At 39.0% G+C, this 21,268-nt stretch overlaps 1 protein-coding gene across 14 annotated transcripts in view; it reads right to left on the bottom strand.

Annotated features, from left to right (window-relative positions):
* A4GALT (alpha 1,4-galactosyltransferase (P blood group)) overlaps nucleotides 1-21,268 on the bottom strand; it is a 1,248,973-nt gene that overhangs the window by 393,071 nt on the left and 834,634 nt on the right. Inside the window, exon 1 of one of the 14 annotated variants that reach the window (XM_044087547.1) lies at nucleotides 20,400-20,539. The exons of 12 other annotated variants lie outside the window; for them this stretch is intronic. In XM_044087547.1, coding sequence (XP_043943482.1) covers nucleotides 20,400-20,481 — 82 coding nt within the window. In that variant the 5' untranslated portion in view covers nucleotides 20,482-20,539. Of the gene's footprint in view, nucleotides 1-20,399; nucleotides 20,540-21,268 lie in introns of those variants that run through there. One more of the 14 variants, XM_044087546.1, reaches the window with a different exon arrangement.

Below are 21,268 nucleotides of genomic sequence, written 5' to 3'. Positions count from 1 at the left end.
CCTGTGTACATCTAAAGTGTGCAAAATCTTTTCCCCTATTTTGGGGATCTGCATAAAAGTAGGCAAATGAATAGTTTGGTTTAAAGCCACACTAGAAACCACCTTAGGCATAAATGAAGGATTAGTACGTAATGATACCCTATCCTTATGAAAAATCAAAAGGCTCAACCGCCATAAGGGCCTGTAATTCAGAAACCCTTCTTGCAGAAGTAATGGCCAACAAAAAGCAGTCTTCCATGACAAGTATTTCAATTCAGCAGTAGCCGAGGCTCAAAAGGTTGTAGAGTAAGTTTCTCCAACACAAAATTGAGGTCCCAAGCAGGAGTAGGAGCTCTACATAGGGGTCTTATATTCTTTGCCCCTCTAAGAAATTGCTTGAACAAAGGATGAGAAAACAATGGTGGGTCACAATCATAGTGAGCTGAAATTGCTGCAGCATGAATCTTAATGGAAGAGAAAGACAAACCTTTGTCCAATAATTCAGTAAGATATTGAAGAGCCACACTCAAATTAGGCTCAGAAACATCCAAATCCTTTGCTGCACTCCAAAATAAAAATCTCTTCCATTTTTCTGCATACACTTTACGTGTACTAGGTCTTCTGGCTTCCATAATCACATTCAAAACTTGTTGAGGAAGTTGAGACCTGCTGTGGTTCAAAACAGAATATGCCAGGCTGTTAAATGAAGAGAGTGAAGCTTGACATTGAGTAGATGACCGTCCCTCTGAGACAAAAGGTGTGGAATTAAAGGTAAAGGCCATGGAGGCTTCCTTACCAGAGTCCTCAGTAATGGGTACCAGTGTTGCCGAGGCCAATCTGGAGCTATCAAAATCATCCTTGGCTTGTCTTGTCTGACCTTTAGGAGTACCTTTGGGAGGAGAGGCAGAGGTGGAAAGGCATACACATGAAGATTTTCCCAACTGAACGAAAGAGCATCCACTTTCCAAGCTGTGTGATGAAACCTTTTCGTGCAAAACTTTGGCAGCTGGTGGTTTAGTGGAGAAGCGAACAGATCTATGTCTGGAGTTCCCCATGACACTGTCAATTTTCAAAATACATGAAGATCCAGTTTCCACTCGTGGGGATCCATGATTTGCCTGCTTAACACATCTGCTAAGGAGTTCTGTGCTCCTGGCAGAAACCTTGCCTGAAGAGTTAGCTGCAAGCTGAGCGCAGTCTCCCACAAAATCATTGCTTGCCTGCACAGAGGATAAGAATGTGTTCCCCCTTGCTTGTTGATGTACCACATGACAGTTGTGTTGTCTGTTAGAATCAACACCTGCCCTGGAAGAAGTAACTCCTTGAAAGCCATTAATGCAAACTGGACTGCTAACATCTCCTTCATGTTGATATGTAGATGCTGTAGTCTGGCAGGCCACTTGTCTTGTATCCACTTTCCATTCAGATGAGCTCCCCAAGCTATGTCTGAGGCATCTGTCGTTAGAATCTGACTCGCCTCTGGCCGGGTCACAGAGAGTCCCTTGTTTAGGTGACATTCCTGAGCCCACCACAAAAATTCCTTTTGAATGCAAGGTATTATTGGAATGACAGTGTCCAAATCCTGGCAGTGCTGTGTCCATACATTTTTAGATACCATTGTAGCTTCCTCATATGCAGTTTGGCATTGGGAAGCACCAGAATACAAGATGCCATGAACCCTAAGGCTTGAAGGACTGTCCTTGCAGTCAGCCCGGACTGAAGAGATAGTTGATGGAAGTAAAGGGAAAGATTCTTTTGTTTGTCCGGGGTTAAAAGGCCATCTGGGCTGCTGTATTCAGTCTCACACCCAGAAAGCACATGTCTTGAGAGGGTACTAGACTGGACTTTATTTCGTTCACAGAATACCCCAGGCATCTTAGCACTGCTATCACATATTCCAGATGCTGAAGAAGCTCGTCCTTTTCTTGAGCCAGAATCAGACAGTCGTCCAAGTAAGGATAGATTTGTATTCCTTTTAGCCTGAAGAAAGCCACAACTGGAGCCAGAACTTTTGTGAATACTCTGGGCGCAGTAGATAAGCCAAAGGGCAATGCAGAGAACTGATAATGGGAATTTCCAGCTCGGAAACGCAGATACTTCCTGCAACTGAGACTGATAGGCACATGAAGGTAAGCCTCCTTGAGATCTAAAGTTACCATCCAGTGATCTTTGCCCAGCAGAGATAAAAGCTGTTGTAACGTCAACATTTTGAACTTGGGAATGTCCAGATAAGTGTTGAGGATAGACAAATCCAAAATTGGTCTCCACTTGTTCCCCTTTTTTGGTACTAGGAACAGGCGAGAATAAAATCCTAGGCCCCTTTCTGGCACAGGAACCGGCTGAATGGCCCCTATCTGGAGTAACAGAGAAATTTGCTTGTGAGCCTCTTTTCTTTGTATAGGAGGAATGTCTGGCATGCCTTTGAAAGGAGGCAAGGTATGGAAATAAAGCCTGTAACCGTGGTGAACGATATCCAATACCCATTTGTCTTGGGTAATAACACTCCAATTTTCTTTGAAAAGTGCCAGCCTTCCTCCCAAAGGTGCTGCCAAACGAGAAGGCTCTGGCAGCTGAAAAGGCAAGTCATTGGGTCTGCTTACGAAAGGACTGACCCCTGCCCTCACCAGAAGACTGGGCAGGCGAACTGCCTGTTCTAGGCCTAAAAGAACCTTGAGCTCTGCCCCTACCACGTCTAGATCTACCCCTAGACTGAGAATCATAAGAAGGATAAGTCCACCCCTTAGTAGGCCAATTTCTACTAAACTTTGGAGGCTGAACCTGCAAAAAATCTTTAACAGTCTGCATAGACTTAGCCTTGTCCTCCATTTTCTTTAAAACTGCTTCCACAGGCGCACCAAATAACACATCAGACTGTAAAGGAGCATCTAAAATCCTTGTCTTTACATGTTCAGCTAAATTCTGATCCCTCAGCCAGGCGTGCCTGCAAAGAACAGAACCAGTGGCTGCCACCCTCGAGGAGGCCTGTACAGCATCAAAACCACATTGCAAGGAATGCTTACCCACCTGTTCAGAAACATGAACTAAATCCTGCAACTCTTTACACTCAATACCTTCCGCCAGAGCATCTACCTTAGACTTCAATTGAGAAAGGAGATAATTTTGGTATTTCAACATGTGAAACTGGCAATTCAAAGCCCTCATGGCTAAAGTGGAGGAAGTATACACCTTCTTTCCCCATCTATCCAAAGCCCTTGCCTCTTTATCAGAAGGAACAGGATTTTTAACAACAGAAGCCTTAACACCTTTAGGGCCCTGAGAAACAGTTTCTGGGTCTGCCCTAGGACTCTTAAAAAGATACTTATGAGCTTCAGGCACCCTATAATACCTATCCGGTTTAACTGGGGCAGGAGGCAAAGAATCAGGGTTCAGGGAAGCCTCTGCAAAACATCCTCTACCACATCCAGAACAGGAGGTATAGCTAAAGGCCTATGCTGGGGTAGAAACAAAAATTCCCTAAGCCTTTTCCTGGAATCAGAGAAATCTTGACCTTCCCATTTAAAATGCTCCCTCATGGAATGAAGAGTCTCTGAAAAAGAAAAATCCTCAGGAGGAGAAGCCGAAGGTGTAGAGTCATCTACATCAGAATCAGAATAAGGAGGATACTCCTGCAAGTCTTCAGCCAAGACTCAGAAGCCTCGAACACTGCTCAAAACTCTCAAGCTCAGGTTCCACCCTAGGCCTCTTATCAGGGGGGGGGCATAGAACCTCTAATCATAGTAATCAAATCTTCTGCCATTTTAAGCATATGTTTCTTAGGCAGAGACCCTGAAGAACTAGGGGAGACCCCCACTGAAGTTAACCCTGGCCTGCCTCTAGAAGAAGCCTTGGAAACAGAAGGGGAGGGCCTAACCACCTTAGGAAGGGAGGGGAGAACAGCTACCTGAGAAGCCCCTTCAGCCTGGCCTACCTCCTGAGAGGACACATCTTGTAACAGTAAAGTCTCTCCCTGAGAATCCAAAGGAACTTCTGGTAGAACCACCGGCTCCACCGAGCCCTCTAAAGAACCAACGTCCGGGACAGACGGTTCTTCCACCCTAGGCTTCGCTGCTTTGTCCTTGCGCTTTTTAGACGAAGCGGGCGTCGGAGCATCCGACGGCATGTTGTAATTACAACGCTTCCCAAAAACTAACCTGGCACAATCTAATCTTCTCTTAATAGTGCGTTTGTTAAATCTAGCACAAGAGCAACAGCCAACAACGTCGTGCTCAGGCCCTAAGCAAGGTATACACAAGGTATGGTAATCTCTATGAGGTATCTGTTTCCCACAAAAAATACAGTTATTCACTTTTTCTGACATCCGGTTAAATACTGAGGCAAGAAAAAACCAAAATATTCCCCAACGGGGTACTTAGCCAACTTTGATTCGGTCTGAAACTCCGACTTCAGAAAATTTCAGAACGCCAACCTGCACTCGCAATACTGCTTCTGCATCGGACCATGCGGCAAAAAAGACTGAGGATATGACGTCGGTCATGCGCATTTGTACCCTGACGTCCTGATGTCAGACAAATGCGCCTTGACCGACGTCAGCCTTATACTTTGGTATTCGGGCCGACTGGACAGCGGACTACCCCAAGTGTTAGGACTGCAGCAATGTGAGATGAAGAACATCCATTCGAGTCCTAATTTATGGGGTATAACATTAAACAAATCTTGAATATCAAGGGTTACAAAAATTAAACCATCCTGGTGTAAGTTATGGTTAATGCTCCTCAGGAACCAGTAGATTTTTACTTACCGACTTGCCATGCCTGACACACAACCTTCAACGAAGGTACGCCCATTCACGCATGTCTCCACGCAGAAGACGCTTTAGCTGCAAATCGAACTGGATAGCGTCTTACTGGGTGGCGACAACACTACCGCAGCACCACCACTGCTAAACAAATAACTGTATCCAAGTTTTGTTCCAACTGCCAAGACCCTGTGTAGATGTAAAACCATGTGCTGCATTTATGGAAAAGGTTAATTTCTGACACTACTGTCAGAAAGATTCCCATGTTTCAGTGCCATTAATGCTATGGGTCGACTGGTATAGCAGAAGCTGGAATCAATGAAATAACATTTGTTACTGCCAAATTTTGAGTGCACTGGTGCCGTACTACAGCGCTATTGTAAGAAAGGAAAAGACATCCAGACAGACACAGGCAGAAGGGCATACACCATATAAGGAGTGATGCAAAAATGAATTCCAAAGGGTAATAGTCCATTGAACATATTTTAGACATGTCTTTATTACGTGCATACATAGTAGGGAAGTCTCTTCTGACAAATAAAGAAAAGGAATGTCAAGAGATGGTATATTTGCATCAACCGGTGTTATTATTTTCCATTCCTAAACATTTTTAAAACACTTGGGAGCCATAAATTAAACAACTCTATGTAGATACTTATAATACACTGCTGCTTTAGTCAGAATCTGACTATTACTCTGCTCAGTTTTTCCATCTAAACTAGCCGTATATATGCATTTATTTGTTAATTATAAAAGTGGACTGGTCCATCGACCCATTTCAGCTGTGGCATGGAGCGAACGACAAGACAATACAGTAAAACAGAAATGAATACTATAAATGCAAAGATAACAATGCAATAGTAATAGAATGGATGAATAAACACAAGTAGCTGGTAACAGTACTTAAAAGTGAGAATCACAGTAATATAGCAGTCATTACTAAACTGAATACACCAACTGCAAAAATGCTTTAATGTGCAGGATATATGTAATGCAAAGTCCTGACTTAATTATTTGAGATGAGTTCTGAATTAATTTTCACTGCATTCACAAATCGTTGTATAGCACAATGATTAATAAAAGCCTAAGTAAACCAACATGACTGGTAAATCAGTTCATTTTAGTGGGCAGTTAGCAAAATACTGTGGAATATTGTTAAATGAGAGGAGCAGAGTAGTGTGGTTACAATCTGTATTATGGAGTTTCCATCTACAATTGTTTCAACCGCTTAGAGTACTAATTTATAGAAGACAGCAGGGATGTGTAATGCATGCCTCATAAGCTCTTAGCACAAAAAATCTGGACAAAACCTGACATAATGGGGGGACAAATGCCCAAAAATAGGGACACATTTTAAATATTGCGGTTATAAACATAGAAAGTTGCTAGAATAACAGGATTTATGTTAGCATGCATTTTCTGAAGAATATAAAGTTTGAAACTCAAATGCATGGCATTATTTAGTAATTTTAATCATTAGCTCATCCAGGTGATTTGTCAAAAAAAAAAAACACAATTTTTATGAGGAACAGATAAAAAATATGAGGCAAAAATCTGGACAGTCTGCGAAAATCTCCACAGTTGAGAGATATGGTGTAATGGGATTCATGGCATACTAATCATGCATGTCTTTGGATAAAGATTTTGTGAGCAGTACAACTTTGCCAAAGTGAACAGACAGCTTTGCTGTGCTCTAGTGAATTTCTATATATTAAATCCAAGCTGGCCTGTCATAAACATATATACATGCACACATGCACACGCACACACACACACACACACATATATATATATATATATATATATATATATATATATATATGTGTGCATATATATAGATATATATATATATATATATATATATATATATATATATATATATATATATATTGGTCTACTTTAGAACAATGAGATACCACTTACCCAAAACCCATATCACCGAGATGATAACACCAACAGAAGCAACATACCGATGTCCTGGAACACTGATTAACCACTCCAGGTATGTAACTGCTTGGCCATCCTGTTGAACTTTGCCCCTTACCCCAACAGTAGTGCGATCTTGGAGCTGGTATATATATATATATATATATATATATATATATATATATATATATATATAGTTGGGGGGGTGTGGGAGGTGCAGCCCCCCACATAGGGGGATGTGGGGTGCGAAGCCCCCCACATGGGTGGGTTTGTTTTTCTTCCATTTATGTGTTTGTCTTGGGTGGCCGAGCAGTTACATACCTGGAGTGGTTAGTTGGTATTCTGGGACATTGGTGTGTTGCTGCTCTCGGTGTTGTTGTCTCAGTGATATGGGTTTCGGGTAAGTGGCATTTCATTGTTCTAAAGTAGACCTATGTGTGTGTGTGTATTTGATTAAGGGTAATAAATAATAATAATAAGGGTGGGTAATAACAATAAAATATGTATAGTATATATTTTTATTTTTGTGTTACTTCTGTTGTTAACACATGCGCCCTTTCTTCATGGTTTCTGTGCACAATTGTGTGGCATATATACTATCTATGTATATCTATATATATAGATATAGATAGATAGCTATGGCTACAGATATGTAATGCACAAAAAATATATATATATATATATATAAACTGTGTTCACGCACGCACACACACACACACACACACACATATATATATATATATATATATATATATATACATATATTTGTATGTCATCATCAAACCTTAAATAGCACAACAATGAACATCACATAGTCAAACTAAGATGTCGTCAAAGCAATCATTGATTGCTCATATTCCAATGAAACACGACTACAAATACGAATGCAAAAAAAAAAAACAGCCTTACATTCTCAAATACTACTAAAAACAAATGCAAACATGCACAAAAAACACAAAAAACTGCTTCACCCAGTGAGGGGTTTTGCCTTTGCTCCCTACATCCCCTTACTTATGTATACTAACGCCAAAGTTGCACAACCATCAGAAAAGAAGCAATCAGTCATAAGCAAAATTTGTTCCTGTATGTAAGTCAACCAGATCAGTAGTTGATGAAAAGTAAACCCCACTTCATGGATGACAAACTGAACTCACACAGACACACACACACACAACACACACACACACACACACACACACACACACACACACACACACACACACACACACACACACACACACACACACACACACACACACACACACACACACACACACACACACACACACACACACACACACACACACACACACACACACACACACACACAAAACACATACACACACACACACACACACACACACAACAAAATGTGTGGCATATATTATCATTATTATTATTATTAGCTGACTGTCAAGGGAAAAAAGTTGTTTTAAAGGATTTCAAGGAAAATGAAATAAACTGAAAATGGGAACTGGGAAACATGTTGCATCTGCCTTTTTTGTCAAATTGTATGTTTGAAAGTCTAGACAATTTAACCTCTCACTGAGGGTCAGCGTGAACCACTTTCTAGAAAAACAATTACCAGCAGAAATAACACTTCTGAGCTGCAGTGAATCTGGAAGATAATAAATACTGAAATGAAGGCTGATTTGGGTCCAAATGCTTGAAAGTTTAAGAAGTATAACACTGGCTCCTACTTAAATGTTTTTGAATGTTCACAGCATAATTTAATATGTCATGATGGGAGTATATTGTAGTTCTGATTAATTCTCCCAGAAGAATCCAAACAAAAGGTAAGAAGAAAATCAACTTTTTTAATTTCATTTATTTGACATTTGTTGACAGGGTTAGTCCGACTGAGCCAACGCCCTTTTTCATCGGAGGCCGGGGAAGAAAAACTCCGCAAGTGTTACAAACATATAGAGTATTAAATATAATGATACATTAAGATACAAAAACCATAAAGCAAATCATGATGTTCATTAATTACATCTACAAATTATATACAAACTTAAACCACTGAATCAAGCACAATCTCTGTAATTGTGGGTCAGTTACATGTAAGACGAATAGCTTTACAGGAATTGGAATGGTTGGTATGAGGTTTTTAAGTATAACTCTGTAAGTAAGTTGTAGGTTTCATTAGACATGTAGTAGCAGAAAAGTTGAAGTACAGTCAGAGGGCAGACATGAGAAGAAGTAGGGGGAGTTGGTGAAAGAGAGGAAGAGGATTGTAAGTGGAACAGTCATGGAGGTTAATTACAGTGACAGAGCCAAGTACTGTTTAGAACGTTTTTGACCGCAGTCTTGAATTTTTGTGGGTGATTAATACTCCTGAAGTCTAGAGGAAGTTTATTCCAAGACTGGGCAGGGGAGTAGCTGTATAGGTTTTGCCCTATTTTGCTTTTGGATTTGTAGATCTGGAGGAGTTTCTTTTCAGAGCTTCGGAGGGACCTTGTTGGGATATACAGAGAGACGAGAGGCAAGGTCAGGACAGGAGGAGGACTGGTTCAGTATAGATTGTATGATCTGAAGCTGACAGAGCAGTTGATGGGAAAATTTTAGCCAGTTTAAGCTTTTAAGTGCAAGACAGTGGTGAGACTTGTAAAATAGATTTGTGGCGAATCTTGCAGTTTTGTTGTATATGCATTCTAATTTTGATAGGAGGGTGTTCTGAAGGTTAGAGAGGATTTGCGAGCCATAGAATAGTCTTGGAAAGATATATGCATGGGATAGGGAGATTTTTGATTTGGTGGAGAGAAATTATTTGTTTCTATACAGAAGTACAAGTTTTGGTGGGTTTTCTTGATGCTGTTGGAGACATGCAGATCAAATTTGAGTTGGTCATCTATGATAACGGCCAGAAGCTTGATGTGAGACTTGACAGAGACAGGTGTAGATTAAGGGAAGAGATAGAGAAGGAAGAGTTTAGATGGGTCACAGTTTTGGGAGGTTTTCCTTGGATTTAGAATCAGTTGATTTTTGGTGAACCAGTTTTCTATTGATAAGAAGGATTTTTGTGTGAGAATATTTAGGTCTGAGAGGGAGTCTGCTATGGTGAGGACAGTGGAATCATCAGCATATTTCATGGCAGATGACTGAGAACAGGATGTAAACAACTGATTGGTAAAAATGTGAAATAGTAATGGGCCATCTTGACAGGTAGGGTATGGGATGTTGTAGAGAGCCATTTTACTGACTGAAGTCAGTCAGAGAGGTAACTAGCAAACCAGGAAATAGTTGAAGAAGATACCTTAAGTTCAGAGAGCTTGACTCGCAGCAGAGAGTGGGATGCAGTGTTGAATGTTCTTGAGAGGTCAAGGAATAGACAAGAGATGAGTTTAGTATTGTCTCTGACTTGGGATATAGTGTTTAAGAATGATATGAGGGCTGTGGAGGTGCTATGTTTTGGGCGAAAGCCATGTTGTGTGAGGGTAAATTTTCTTGAAAGAGGTAGTGGAGGATTTACTTGTGAACACATTTCTCTAATTTTTTTGGAAAGAGGGGTTAGAATAGCAACTGGCCTGAAGATGGCAAGTTCAGAGGAGTTACCTCCCTTATGAATGGTATAGTGTATAATTGCTTCAAGATTGTGGGAACTTTGGATTCATTGTTGGAGCGGTTGATGAGTATGGAGATGGAGAATGGCTAGAGAGTTTGCTGCCTCATGAAGAAAGAGTGGTGGGAGATTATCAACAGAAGGAGAGCAAGGTTTTAACTTCTGAAGCAAGGATTTAATATAGTCAGTAGAGACTGTTTTCAAAGAGAAGACCTGAGAGAGTTAAGGAGGTATTGGAGGGTCAGGAGAGTTGTTAACATTGGTGCTAGAGTTGGTTTGGAGTGACAGTTTGCTGATGGTGTCTGTGACACCCGTGCCCTGGCTCAGCAATCAAGAAGCCTCAATCCTCACCATTAATACCAGACAGGGTGTCTCATATGAGAGGAAAGGATAACAAATATACACAGCAAAGTGCAGTTTCCCTTAAGAGCACACAGAGATCACAGTCAGTCCGGGGCTAGTCGCTGTCTTGCTCCCCAGGTCCCCAGCAAGACTCCCCACTGGCACAGCTATCGGGTCCAGATCTCAGCCTAGCTGGGCAAGCTAAAATCTCCAGCGCCCTCTCTGTCCAACCAGTGCTTTGTGTCCCTGCCCAAGCAGCTGACACACACAAACTTTGAGATAAGAGGTTATACAACCACACAGACACTTCTGGGGAAGGCTGGCACAGGTTCTCTAGCTGTGCCCCTTTTTCCCAGACTATATGGTCATACCACTTGCCACCACCCAGCTAATATTATCAGCTAACCAAAGGCCCTTAAAAGGGTATCCAATTATTACTGTGGAATATTATTATCCAACTGGTAAGTGTGACTAATCAGTCAAGGCTTATTAGAGTGGCTTTGTGCAGTAAACTCTATAAATATGCAATGTACTCTAGAGCTTAACTTATCTCTACACAAACCAGCCACAGTTAAAAGGTTTTAAAATATTTAATAATAAATAATTAAAACCACAAGACAATACTTTTTACTACACAGTCAGTGCTAGTCAAGAGTTCAGAGATAACACAGAAATACTTAAAATAAATCAGTAGCACAGTTCTGACATCACAGAAAAACACTTAGTCTAAACTTTCTAATTTCTAGCTATTCCTAAAAGAAAACACAAGTCTAAGATAACTTACATACATAGAGAGCATAAGGCAGTGCTGAGTTGGATGTTCAAGACAAAAAAGCTTAATGCCTTCTGGTTCCCTCTGTTTAAATTGAAACTGCAGCTCTGACAGGGGCGGCTCGTGCTATCGAACTGCGGGACTACAGCCCTCCCAGGAAAAAGAAAAAAGTGTAGTTGACTCTGTTGACATGATTTAGTACTTTATTTTATTTCATTTGCCAAAAAAAAAATATTTCCATTATTTTGCGTTTTCTCAGTCCCGGCCGGAACTCGAACTGTGCATGCTCGTCGAGTTCCGTTTTTTTAACAACATAATAAAGCAGCATCTAATATCTGACTGCTGTAAAAGGCAGTCCAGATAAAAGAAAAAGCATCAATGTGATGCCCAGAAGTCTAAGCAGGTTTAACTGCACCATAATTAGAAGGGGGTTCGGACTGCCACGTCCGCAGGCACATACGTGACGTGGATGGCTGGATTGCTACTGATTGGTTCTCACTCTCTTCTCAAAAAGAGAGCGAGAAACAATTAGTAGCACTAGCACAGTAGTACTGTACTTGTGTTGATCAAGAGGTGGGGTTTTACTGCTTCGTTTATTTTTTTTGTCTTCTTGGGTGGCTAACGGCTTGCACTGACTGCAGTGAGAAAGCAGAGAGGAAGACCGAGATACATAAACTAACTGAGGTAGGTGTTGGTCTGCTGGAATCAGCTCTGTACCCTTTTCTGTAAATAATGAAATAAATTAATAACCTATTATCTTAGCTTACTTAGTTTTGTCGAAATATTTATTAAAAAGAAAATGCATTAATTTGCTTAGTCGGACTGTCGGACATCTATCCCTGATTGTAAGGATTACAGTTTATTTTGCTCATGATTCATAAGATTGTTGAAAAAAATGAAAATAAATCTTCAAGAGGTATATGTGTGTGTGTGTGTGTGTGTGTGTGTGTGTGTGTGTGTGTGTGTAGTAATATGGTATTTTGGCTGATCCATATAAAATCTAGTGAATAAACAGTAACTCACCTTTAGGGAAATGTTAACTGCCATTTGGTGTTTCTTTTCTTCCGTAAGTGACAAGATGCGCTTTTAAGTGCCTGTTCTGTTGTGAAATGTTGAACTATATTCATGCATAAAACAACAAGCACTACAAGTCATGCTGTCTAGTCACTGCTATAAATTAAACAAGTTATCCTTACACTGCTGCAGATGCTTTAGAAGAGATAGCAGCTTTTGTGTATATTGTGTATATTTTGCTTTATTAACTGGATATGTGGTGTGGTCAGAGAACTGTTTTCAGCCATGACAAAAACAAAAGTTAGTGACATTGTACTATATCAAAAGATAAATATACAACAATAGGCCGATAAGATTTACAATTATTTTCACTTTGAACGTATATCCATTAGTAAATCCTACAACAGACTATTCTTAACCATCTGTGGGTGGACAGCTGTATAGGGTAGCATTATCTGAGTACATGTCAGATAGGTAAAGCTTCAAACAAGCTTAATTAATGTTGCCATGAGTGCCTTCCCTGAAATTAAGCCATGCTTAAAATGTCATACTTCATTCTGCCTGGCCACCATGTCAAAAATACATAAAATACTAGTACTGCTGTGCTTTTAGGTCATCTGGTGATCAAAACATATTTCAGCCATCATAACAAAAAAAAAAACAGTAAACAGACAAATTTAAAGTAATGTCTTCAAATCCAGACAAGTAACTTCATTTAGAAACCTGTTAATAAAGGCTCAACAAATAACTGCAGTTGCAAAAGTTTCTACAAAATGAACAAAATAAATATGCAAATTGCAAATTTCCCTGAAGAAGCATCAAAGACAAATTGTGAGAGGAAGTCAGAAAACAAGCAGTAGAATTAATTAATTTTTAGAAACAGAAAAGCAAACATGACTTGCTAAAATCTGAAGTAATTTGTAGATATAACATGTTTATGTGATGGTTCACACTAGTTATGACACCACCTTAACGGTTTCTCTTCGGGTGCTTTTTCTTTTCTGTCTGCTGTACCATTGTCCAGCTAGTCTGTAATCTTTAGCCAGTCATGTCTTTATTTTATCAGGTGATTTCTTTATTAATAATAACATATACTCATACAGTAGTCTCATCTAAGCATGACTCCATTTAGGTTTCTGTTTTTGTTGAGTTTGTAGCTTTTATATTTCATAGGTTTGATTACCGAGTGTATGTCCTACTGGTTTCGATGAAGCTTGATTGGTATAGCACTATGGTAGTATTTTCTAGGGAAGTTACTGACATCTGCTGATTTTCCACAAAAGCCTATAACATTGTTTTGGAAATTTTCATTTAAGGACTATTTATTGAATAAAGATTAGTTGCATGTATTTTTATTCAAAGGCTAAAAACACAACACTATATTCAATATAATCTTGCAGGTGGCACAAGTGGTTTAGTCTGGCAGTTGGCACAAATGTTTAAGGCTGTGAAGTGTAGCTCCTGTGGTACAGGGTTTAATTTTCTCATCCCTCATTTGCTTACTGTGTAAACTTGAGGAAGTCACTTAGATGGTATTTCAAGTCAATTAGGAATCTGGGCTAGGCTCCTCAGTAGTCCCCCAAAATGCAATCTTAGTAACTGCATACGTATGAATAAAGAGTAAGGTCAGTGTAACTGCATACGTATGAATAAAGAGTAAGGTCAGTGTAACTGCATACGTATGAATAAAGAGTAAGGTCAGTGTAACTGCATACGTATGAATAAAGAGTAAGGTCAGTGTAACTGCATACGTATGAATAAAGAGTAAGGTCAGTGTAACTGCATACGTATGAATAAAGAGTAAGGTCAGTGTAACTGCATACGTATGAATAAAGAGTAAGGTCAGTGTAAGGTCAGTGAGTTCTAATGTGATGCACTGATTTCCCTTTAGCTACTTGATATTCATTTTAGAATTTGAAGAGCCACAGAACATGTTTTTTCTAACCTTAGTACCTACACTTTAGTCAAAGTTTAAAATGCTGTCTACCACTGCCTCTGGATCTTTAGTTATAGTGCTATTTGTTTATAATTTGAACATGCATTTTGTAACAATAGTTTACGTCTTTTATGTCATATCTCATAATAATACACACACTCACATTAATGAGGAGGCAATTACAATGCATTCGGTATGTATTTTTTGTAGACCATCTTGAGATCTTCAACATATTTCAGTGAAGAATGATGTTACCCTATTTGCAGTCATCGACATATCTGATTATCTTTTACCTATTCCTTATTTTTATATCACTCTTGGGTAGAGAACACTCAAGGCTTGAACCCTGTACCTTGGGTGCAGGTAGTAAGGGCCTGAATTCCCTACTCACCACCATTTGCAAATAATTTGCAGGTTTTTGCATCATATTTGTTCTGTTCCTCATAAAATCTATGGTTTCTGTATGTTTGTTGTTGCTGGCAAAGTCAGTAGTGCAGTGGTGAACTGGCAGCATTGTTGCCTGACAGCTACAGGTTCTCTGGTTTGATTCTTGCCTGGGGTGCTTTCTGTGGGGAGTCTGCATGTCTTCCTGTCTTTCAAACACGTGTCTGGAGTGTTTCTCCCTGCTCTGTTGAAAATTGACTTTTGTTCCAAGTCAGACTTTCCTGGTTAACAAATGTTAAATAAAAATAACAGGCATTTGAATTTCAGACTTCATATTCTTCAGAAAGTACATGGTTTATAACATGGATATTTGAAATTTGTCCTTATTTTTGGGACTGTATTCCCCCATTATTGGCGTTGTCTAGGTTTTTTGTGCTATGGTTGAGAGCTATGGTGAGAACTGAATTCACTGAATATGTTTGAGGTCTGTATTCCCCCATTACTGGCTTTGTATTTGCGTTTTTTGATAAGAGATTGATAGGTATGGTGAGAACTGAAGTCACTGAATATGTTTGGGGGCTGTATTCCCCCATTATTGGCTTTGTTCAGGTGTTTTGTGCTAAGAGGTTGACAGCTATGGTGAGAACTGAATTCACTAAATGGTAGTCATTTAAGTTTCAGTCTTCCTCTCTTTCACAAAACAGCTGATTTGGCATAGTGGTATGTTGCTCTGAGTGTTTTGCACACAGTTCCCCTGGGTTCAAGACTTGGCAGTGAAATGTATGGCGATAACACAGCATTTTATTGTAGCAACTTTCCAACATTATACAAGCAATGTTTAAAATGTGTCCCTGGTTTTTGGCCTTTTGTCCCCCCCCCCAATAAATTTTGGCTTTTTCCAGATTTCTTGTGCTGCAAAGTTCAGAGATACAAAGGAGTGTCAAGTAGATTTTACAAGGAGCTGAAAGCTGCAGGGGAACATTTAGTACTGCTTATGGTGAGTCTACTTGCATTGTTAATAGTGCAACAGGTAGTGTACTTCCTTTTGATGCAGAAGGCTGTGGGTTCTACTCCCACAGTAGGTAGATGCATTGCTGATACTGTACTCTGTTGTAAATGGGGTGGATGCTGCAGTCAATTTCTGGTGAAGATGCCTAGCAACTATGACCTTGTTGTCAGTTTGCCATCCATTCCCTACTGCTTATCATTTTTTTAATGCAACATGGGCAATTTATTCCTCAAGAGCAATAGCCACTTTATTTGTAGATGAAACAATAGAATATAAAGTTGTTTGCTAGCAGCAACCTCTTCATTAGTTACAGATTTCTTTAATGTGGAATTATTTAGATGACTTTTACTTCTTCAGAGATTCTGCATATTTACTGATACTGGTGGACTGTAGAAGTTTGAGTAGACTTTTATGATGGAAATGTAAGCTTGAATAGACCTTTATGATGGAAATGTTCTGAATTGAGCAGTTTTGTCTTTATTGGTGCATGCATTTTGTTTTATTGTTTACTGGAAAAATGTTCAAAACAATAAATTTAAAATGCCCTGTAACAACTGTATTGTATTGTACAAGGAATATAATTTAATACAATCAGGAAGGTGTATCAAAGAGCATGTGTGTGTTTTGTGTTTAAGGGGCCTATGATTTGAAAACAGCCCAAGGTTAATCTTTATCTGCCACTGGCAAAATGTATTTTCTTTGAATGTGGGTTTCAATGCTGTTTCAATGAATGTCAGTTTCAAGGGCAGCGAAGTTTTAATGCTAAGTCTATTTTCATTGTGAGACTGCATTGTTTAGCAGATATCTATGAGTGTTTGTGCTGTAAAATGCAAAATAAAACTTTCAAATGAAATCCAAATCTTCGCAGAAGTAAAGCAGTATGCACATTACAGTGCTTATGGTAAATGGGGCAAAATCACCAAGGAATGGGACATTGTAATGGCTGCAGGGGGGAGGCTCCATTCGACCATGATTTTGTGAGGGGGGAAGGGCAGCAAAGTCAGACAGCCTTGGCTGAACTATACCTCTCAACTGTCCAGATTTTTCCAGAATGAATAGATTTTTGCTTCTTATTTTTGGTTTGTTCCTCATAAAATTTATGGTTTTCTGGCAAATCATTTAGGAATGAAGTCACTAAATAATGACAGGCATTGAGTTACAGATGTTATAATCTTCAGAAAAATGCATGCTAAAGCAAGACCTGTTATTCTATCAACTGCCTTAACTTTATATAAGAGCATTTTTAGTACTGTTTGTATGTTCCCCCAATATATTTATTTGGCCTTGTCCAGATTTCCTGCATTAAGAGGTTGAGAGGTACGTGCAAATAAATTGCTTTATAGAATTAGGAATATCCAAACCACTCAACTGTCCCCAATTTTGGCTCAAAATGTTGCTCTCCTCCTAATAACCCCTCCACAAAATGGCAATCTTGGAGGAAAATGTGGCCGGTTTTCAATTATAAATAACTGTAATGATCAGAGTTATAGATTACTTTTACTTCAGAAATGTATGTAGATGCTCTTATTTTGTTAGCTGCTCAAGTCAACAGTACTAATATTAAAAAGGTGTCCCTTCTTTGACAGGTTCCCAGCTGTATTGTGTGGCAATTTTATATTTTTGCATCACATTTTGGTCTGTTTTTCATAAAATTGTGGTTTTCTACCAAATTAGTGGCAAATCATTAAAGATTGAAGTTAGAAAATCATGGCAGACATCTGAGTTTTAGATTTCATACCCTTCAGAAAATTCATACTAATGCAAGACCTACTACTATTCTATTATCTTTCTAAGTTTATAAGAGCAATATTTAAAAATTGTCCTTATTTTTGGGCCTGTGTCCCACTTCTATGTATGGCTTTGTCCAGATTTATTGCTCTGAAGTTGAGAGGTATGAGTATCAGAGCCATCACCATCAGCCAGAGACATTTCAAATTGTGACATACTTGTTGCACCCCACTCCCCCATGTAGTGACTCTGGATGTGTCCAAGCAAGGCAAGGAGCAGTTATGCAGTGTAAGTGTGCAGAGTATTCCCCCAGCCAAGGTAGACACAAGTACAACAGTTGCTTTTCATCTGTCCTTGATTTTGCAGAATGTTCTCGTTTTCTGTCATATTTTTATACTGTTGATTTATGCTTATTATTCAGAAAATGCATGCTGTCGCAGTGCCCTGTTGCTTTGTGTTTAAGTAGCAATGCTTTAATGACTATCGGGTAAGCTTGTCTGAGATTGTAAGATGCAAATAACCTTTAATAAGCATACTGTTAAATAATTACCAACATTGAAAGCCTTTTTGTTGTTGCCATGCAGAGAATATTTACATAATTAGATAATGTACAAACCTTAGGTATTGAAATGCATATGATAGCATTTGTAATAAAGGACAGGATTACAGTATTTTCAGAAGCTCATTACATTTGTTGGAGATTTGCAGTTATCTTTGCAGGCTTTACCCGTAAACTAAACAAAGTGCCAATCTATCATGTGTGGTCCATAACCTGTGCAGTAATCCTTTAAGCAATTTATCTTGAGCTTGTTTCTTGTTTGCTGTTCATTTTTTACTTTGATCATGTTTACCCCATGAAACAAATAGATAGTTGTTGTCAGGCATTAGGTCGTTTTTGGATAAGAAACATTTTTACAAGTGGGGGTATCACAGAGATTTCTACTTTCAGCATGTTACTTGGTACTTTTATAAAGCTGAATATAAGTTATAATTAGAACTGCAGTGCAAGGAGAAGCTTGTTGTTTTTTATACTTGATTTTGACTAGTATTCCAGTAATGTATTTAAAAAGTAATTTATTTTTTCATGCCTCACAACCTTTTTGTTTCCATCTAGATATTAAGTAAGCTGTCATGTAGCCAATGCATTGAAACATTTTTTTCTTCTACACTTCATTTTGTCTTGATTGGACTCTTGTAATGATGGTTTGGCACCCAGGGCAACGTATTTAATTAAAGTTCCAGTTGTTGTGTTTTTGAGCATAGCTCCACCCCTTTCCAGTTGGTCACACCCCTTCCCATTGCCCCCACCCATTTAGCTGTCTCCTGCAGCCCCCCTTTAATTTGAAGTCACCAGCCGCCACTGAGTTCTGATAAAACATTATATCATTTCACACTTTCCTGGTGTTCCAAGGCTGACAGAAACTGCATTTACATTCTTTTACACTTGGAGCAATAAAGGACATTCCACATGTAAATTCTGGTCATTAACTTTAGCCTTAAAACAATAGGCAGGAAGCCTTCATCTAACTGGACTGGAGCCGACTTGTAAACATCAAAGGCAGTCATGAAATTATTTTAATTTCAAAGGACCAACAAGAAATTCTTGACTTAGCTTTCTTTACAGCAGAGGGCAATGTTGCCACATTGTTTTAAGTTCAACTTTTATATTTACAAATGATAGAATTATCTGCACAAGTGTAGCTGGCTAGGCTGGCAGCCTTCACCCATCTCTACCAGTCTTCACAGTGTCAATGAAGTAAGAATTAAAGTTTGGTGCTCTTTCTTGGGGAGTGTTGTTTGGGCATGGATTGGGAGATGAGTGGTTACCTTGGTGCAGAATTTGTTTGATAGAGTACCAGAATTTGTTTGGGTTAGATGAGAGTTATGGTGGGGGTTTCTATAAAAGTTTTTCTTTCAATGATGATGTGGAGGTGGGAGGGGAATTTTGATTTGGACCAGATTCTTCAGGCTTTGTCTCTTTTTTATATTAAGGTGCATGTGGTTAAAGTAAACCAGGGAGATATGAATGATTTGACTCTAACCGTACATAAGGGGGCCAGGGAGTTGAGAATGTTTAGGAATATAGAATTGAATTTAAGTAAAGCATCATCAAGATGTACATGTTTGAGGAAGGACCAGTTTATTGTTGAGATGGTTATTTAAGATGCCTGACTGAAATTAGAGAGTTTGCAGCACTCTATGTACATATGTGGTCTATTATAGTGTGGAGAGAATCTGAGAATTTTGACTGGACAACGATCACTGAGGAAGTTAAGCAGGGTTTCAGGGAAGTGATATTTTTGAGGATTAGAGACAAGTATCCAGTCAGGAAGAGAGATGAAGTTTGTAGATTTGTTAGTGCGAGTGGGAGGGTGGTTAATTAGGAGAAGCCATGTAAATGAATACATGTGCTGGGACTATAAGACTAGAGGGATAACCAATTAATGTTAACATCTCCCTGGACAGTGGTTTCGTTAGGTGAGTATTGTGAAAGCCAGGAGAGAATATTCTCTAGTACTGGGATATTGGAAATGGAAGAAAACAGGACAGAATGAAAATGTGTTTTTCCTGCTCCATTTTTTTCACTTCTAAAATTGATTCAAATATTACCATATGAAAATCTTAAAAAGAGAAAGTCTATTTTTTAATTAAAAATCACCTGTTTCATGTTAAGCCCATTAAACACATCTGTGATGTTGAAATACTGCAGGTAATTCTCACACTAAAAAATATCTGACAAAAAGATGTACACCCCGATGATGTGAAATAAGTTAAGCACAGTGAGGGTGGAAAACATTGTAGTTAAGTTGTAGGCTCATATCTAGATGCTCATTCAAGAAAATGACAGCAGAAGTAACTTAACTGTCGACAGCGCTTTGTGATTTTATGTCATGTCACTCAGAATGGCTTGGCACAAAAACACCAACAGGATGATACCGTAACAATGCATAAAGTAAGTTCAACATGATCTTTCAGCACAGTGTTCCTTACCTGTCAACACAGTCAGCTGGTCGGTGGTCTCCTGGGCATTAATCCACATTGAAACATATCCACATATTATGAGACTACACATCCACAGTACTGCTTGTAAGACCCTGTGAGTCTGTATTTAATCTGTGTACATCACTGCCTTGTGGTAAAGTCATATCCTGTTGTGCACATATAATCATCCGGAAATATACATTGCAGCAGCTGCTGCTGGGAGTTAAGACAGTCAGAAGGAGCACCGCTGCAACTAAACTACACATCCTCAGCCAATATTTCTCCATTAACTGTGTGCACCATGTTAGTGTTCATTCCAAAATAAATCAGTGTCACCTTCAATGTCTTAAACTATGGGGTATACTCTTGCTTTGTGGTAGAAATTTGTATCCCTGCAATTACAATAAATGATTCTGAGACCACAAGGCATACTTACATTCATGAATTTGTTTCAATAAAAACAGGAAAAGAAATGCACTGACCTACCCATTTATTTATTTATTTATACTTTATTGACTTGGTTATTGACACTAGGACAATGTCCCCTTTTCAGGTAAAACCTGAGGTGGTACTCATATTGATTAGGGGAAATTTAACCAGGGCAATGTTGAATTTTCCAACTCCATCTGATAAATTGCATGGGATAAATTACATCCATCTGAGGTACCACCAAATCTAGCGATGGCATCTATATATCTAATGATATCATTTTGTGTCAAAAGCTGTTATTCCTTCATATGATGCACTCTCTTTTCCTTTTATGAGGTTAAACTCTTAATGATCTGGAGACAATATTAAGGAAGATAGAGTCACTCAGTAGTAACTGCATATAATCCTATCTGTATTTCTGGGTGAGCTGCATTTCTCCTTCCCGTTAT

This window comes from Protopterus annectens, chromosome 11.part0 (genome assembly GCF_019279795.1).
Source record: "Protopterus annectens isolate FY-2018-M chromosome 11.part0, PAN1.0, whole genome shotgun sequence".
Classification (NCBI taxonomy): Eukaryota; Metazoa; Chordata; order Ceratodontiformes; family Protopteridae; genus Protopterus; species Protopterus annectens.
This window is presented reverse-complemented; position numbering and strand designations above follow the sequence as displayed.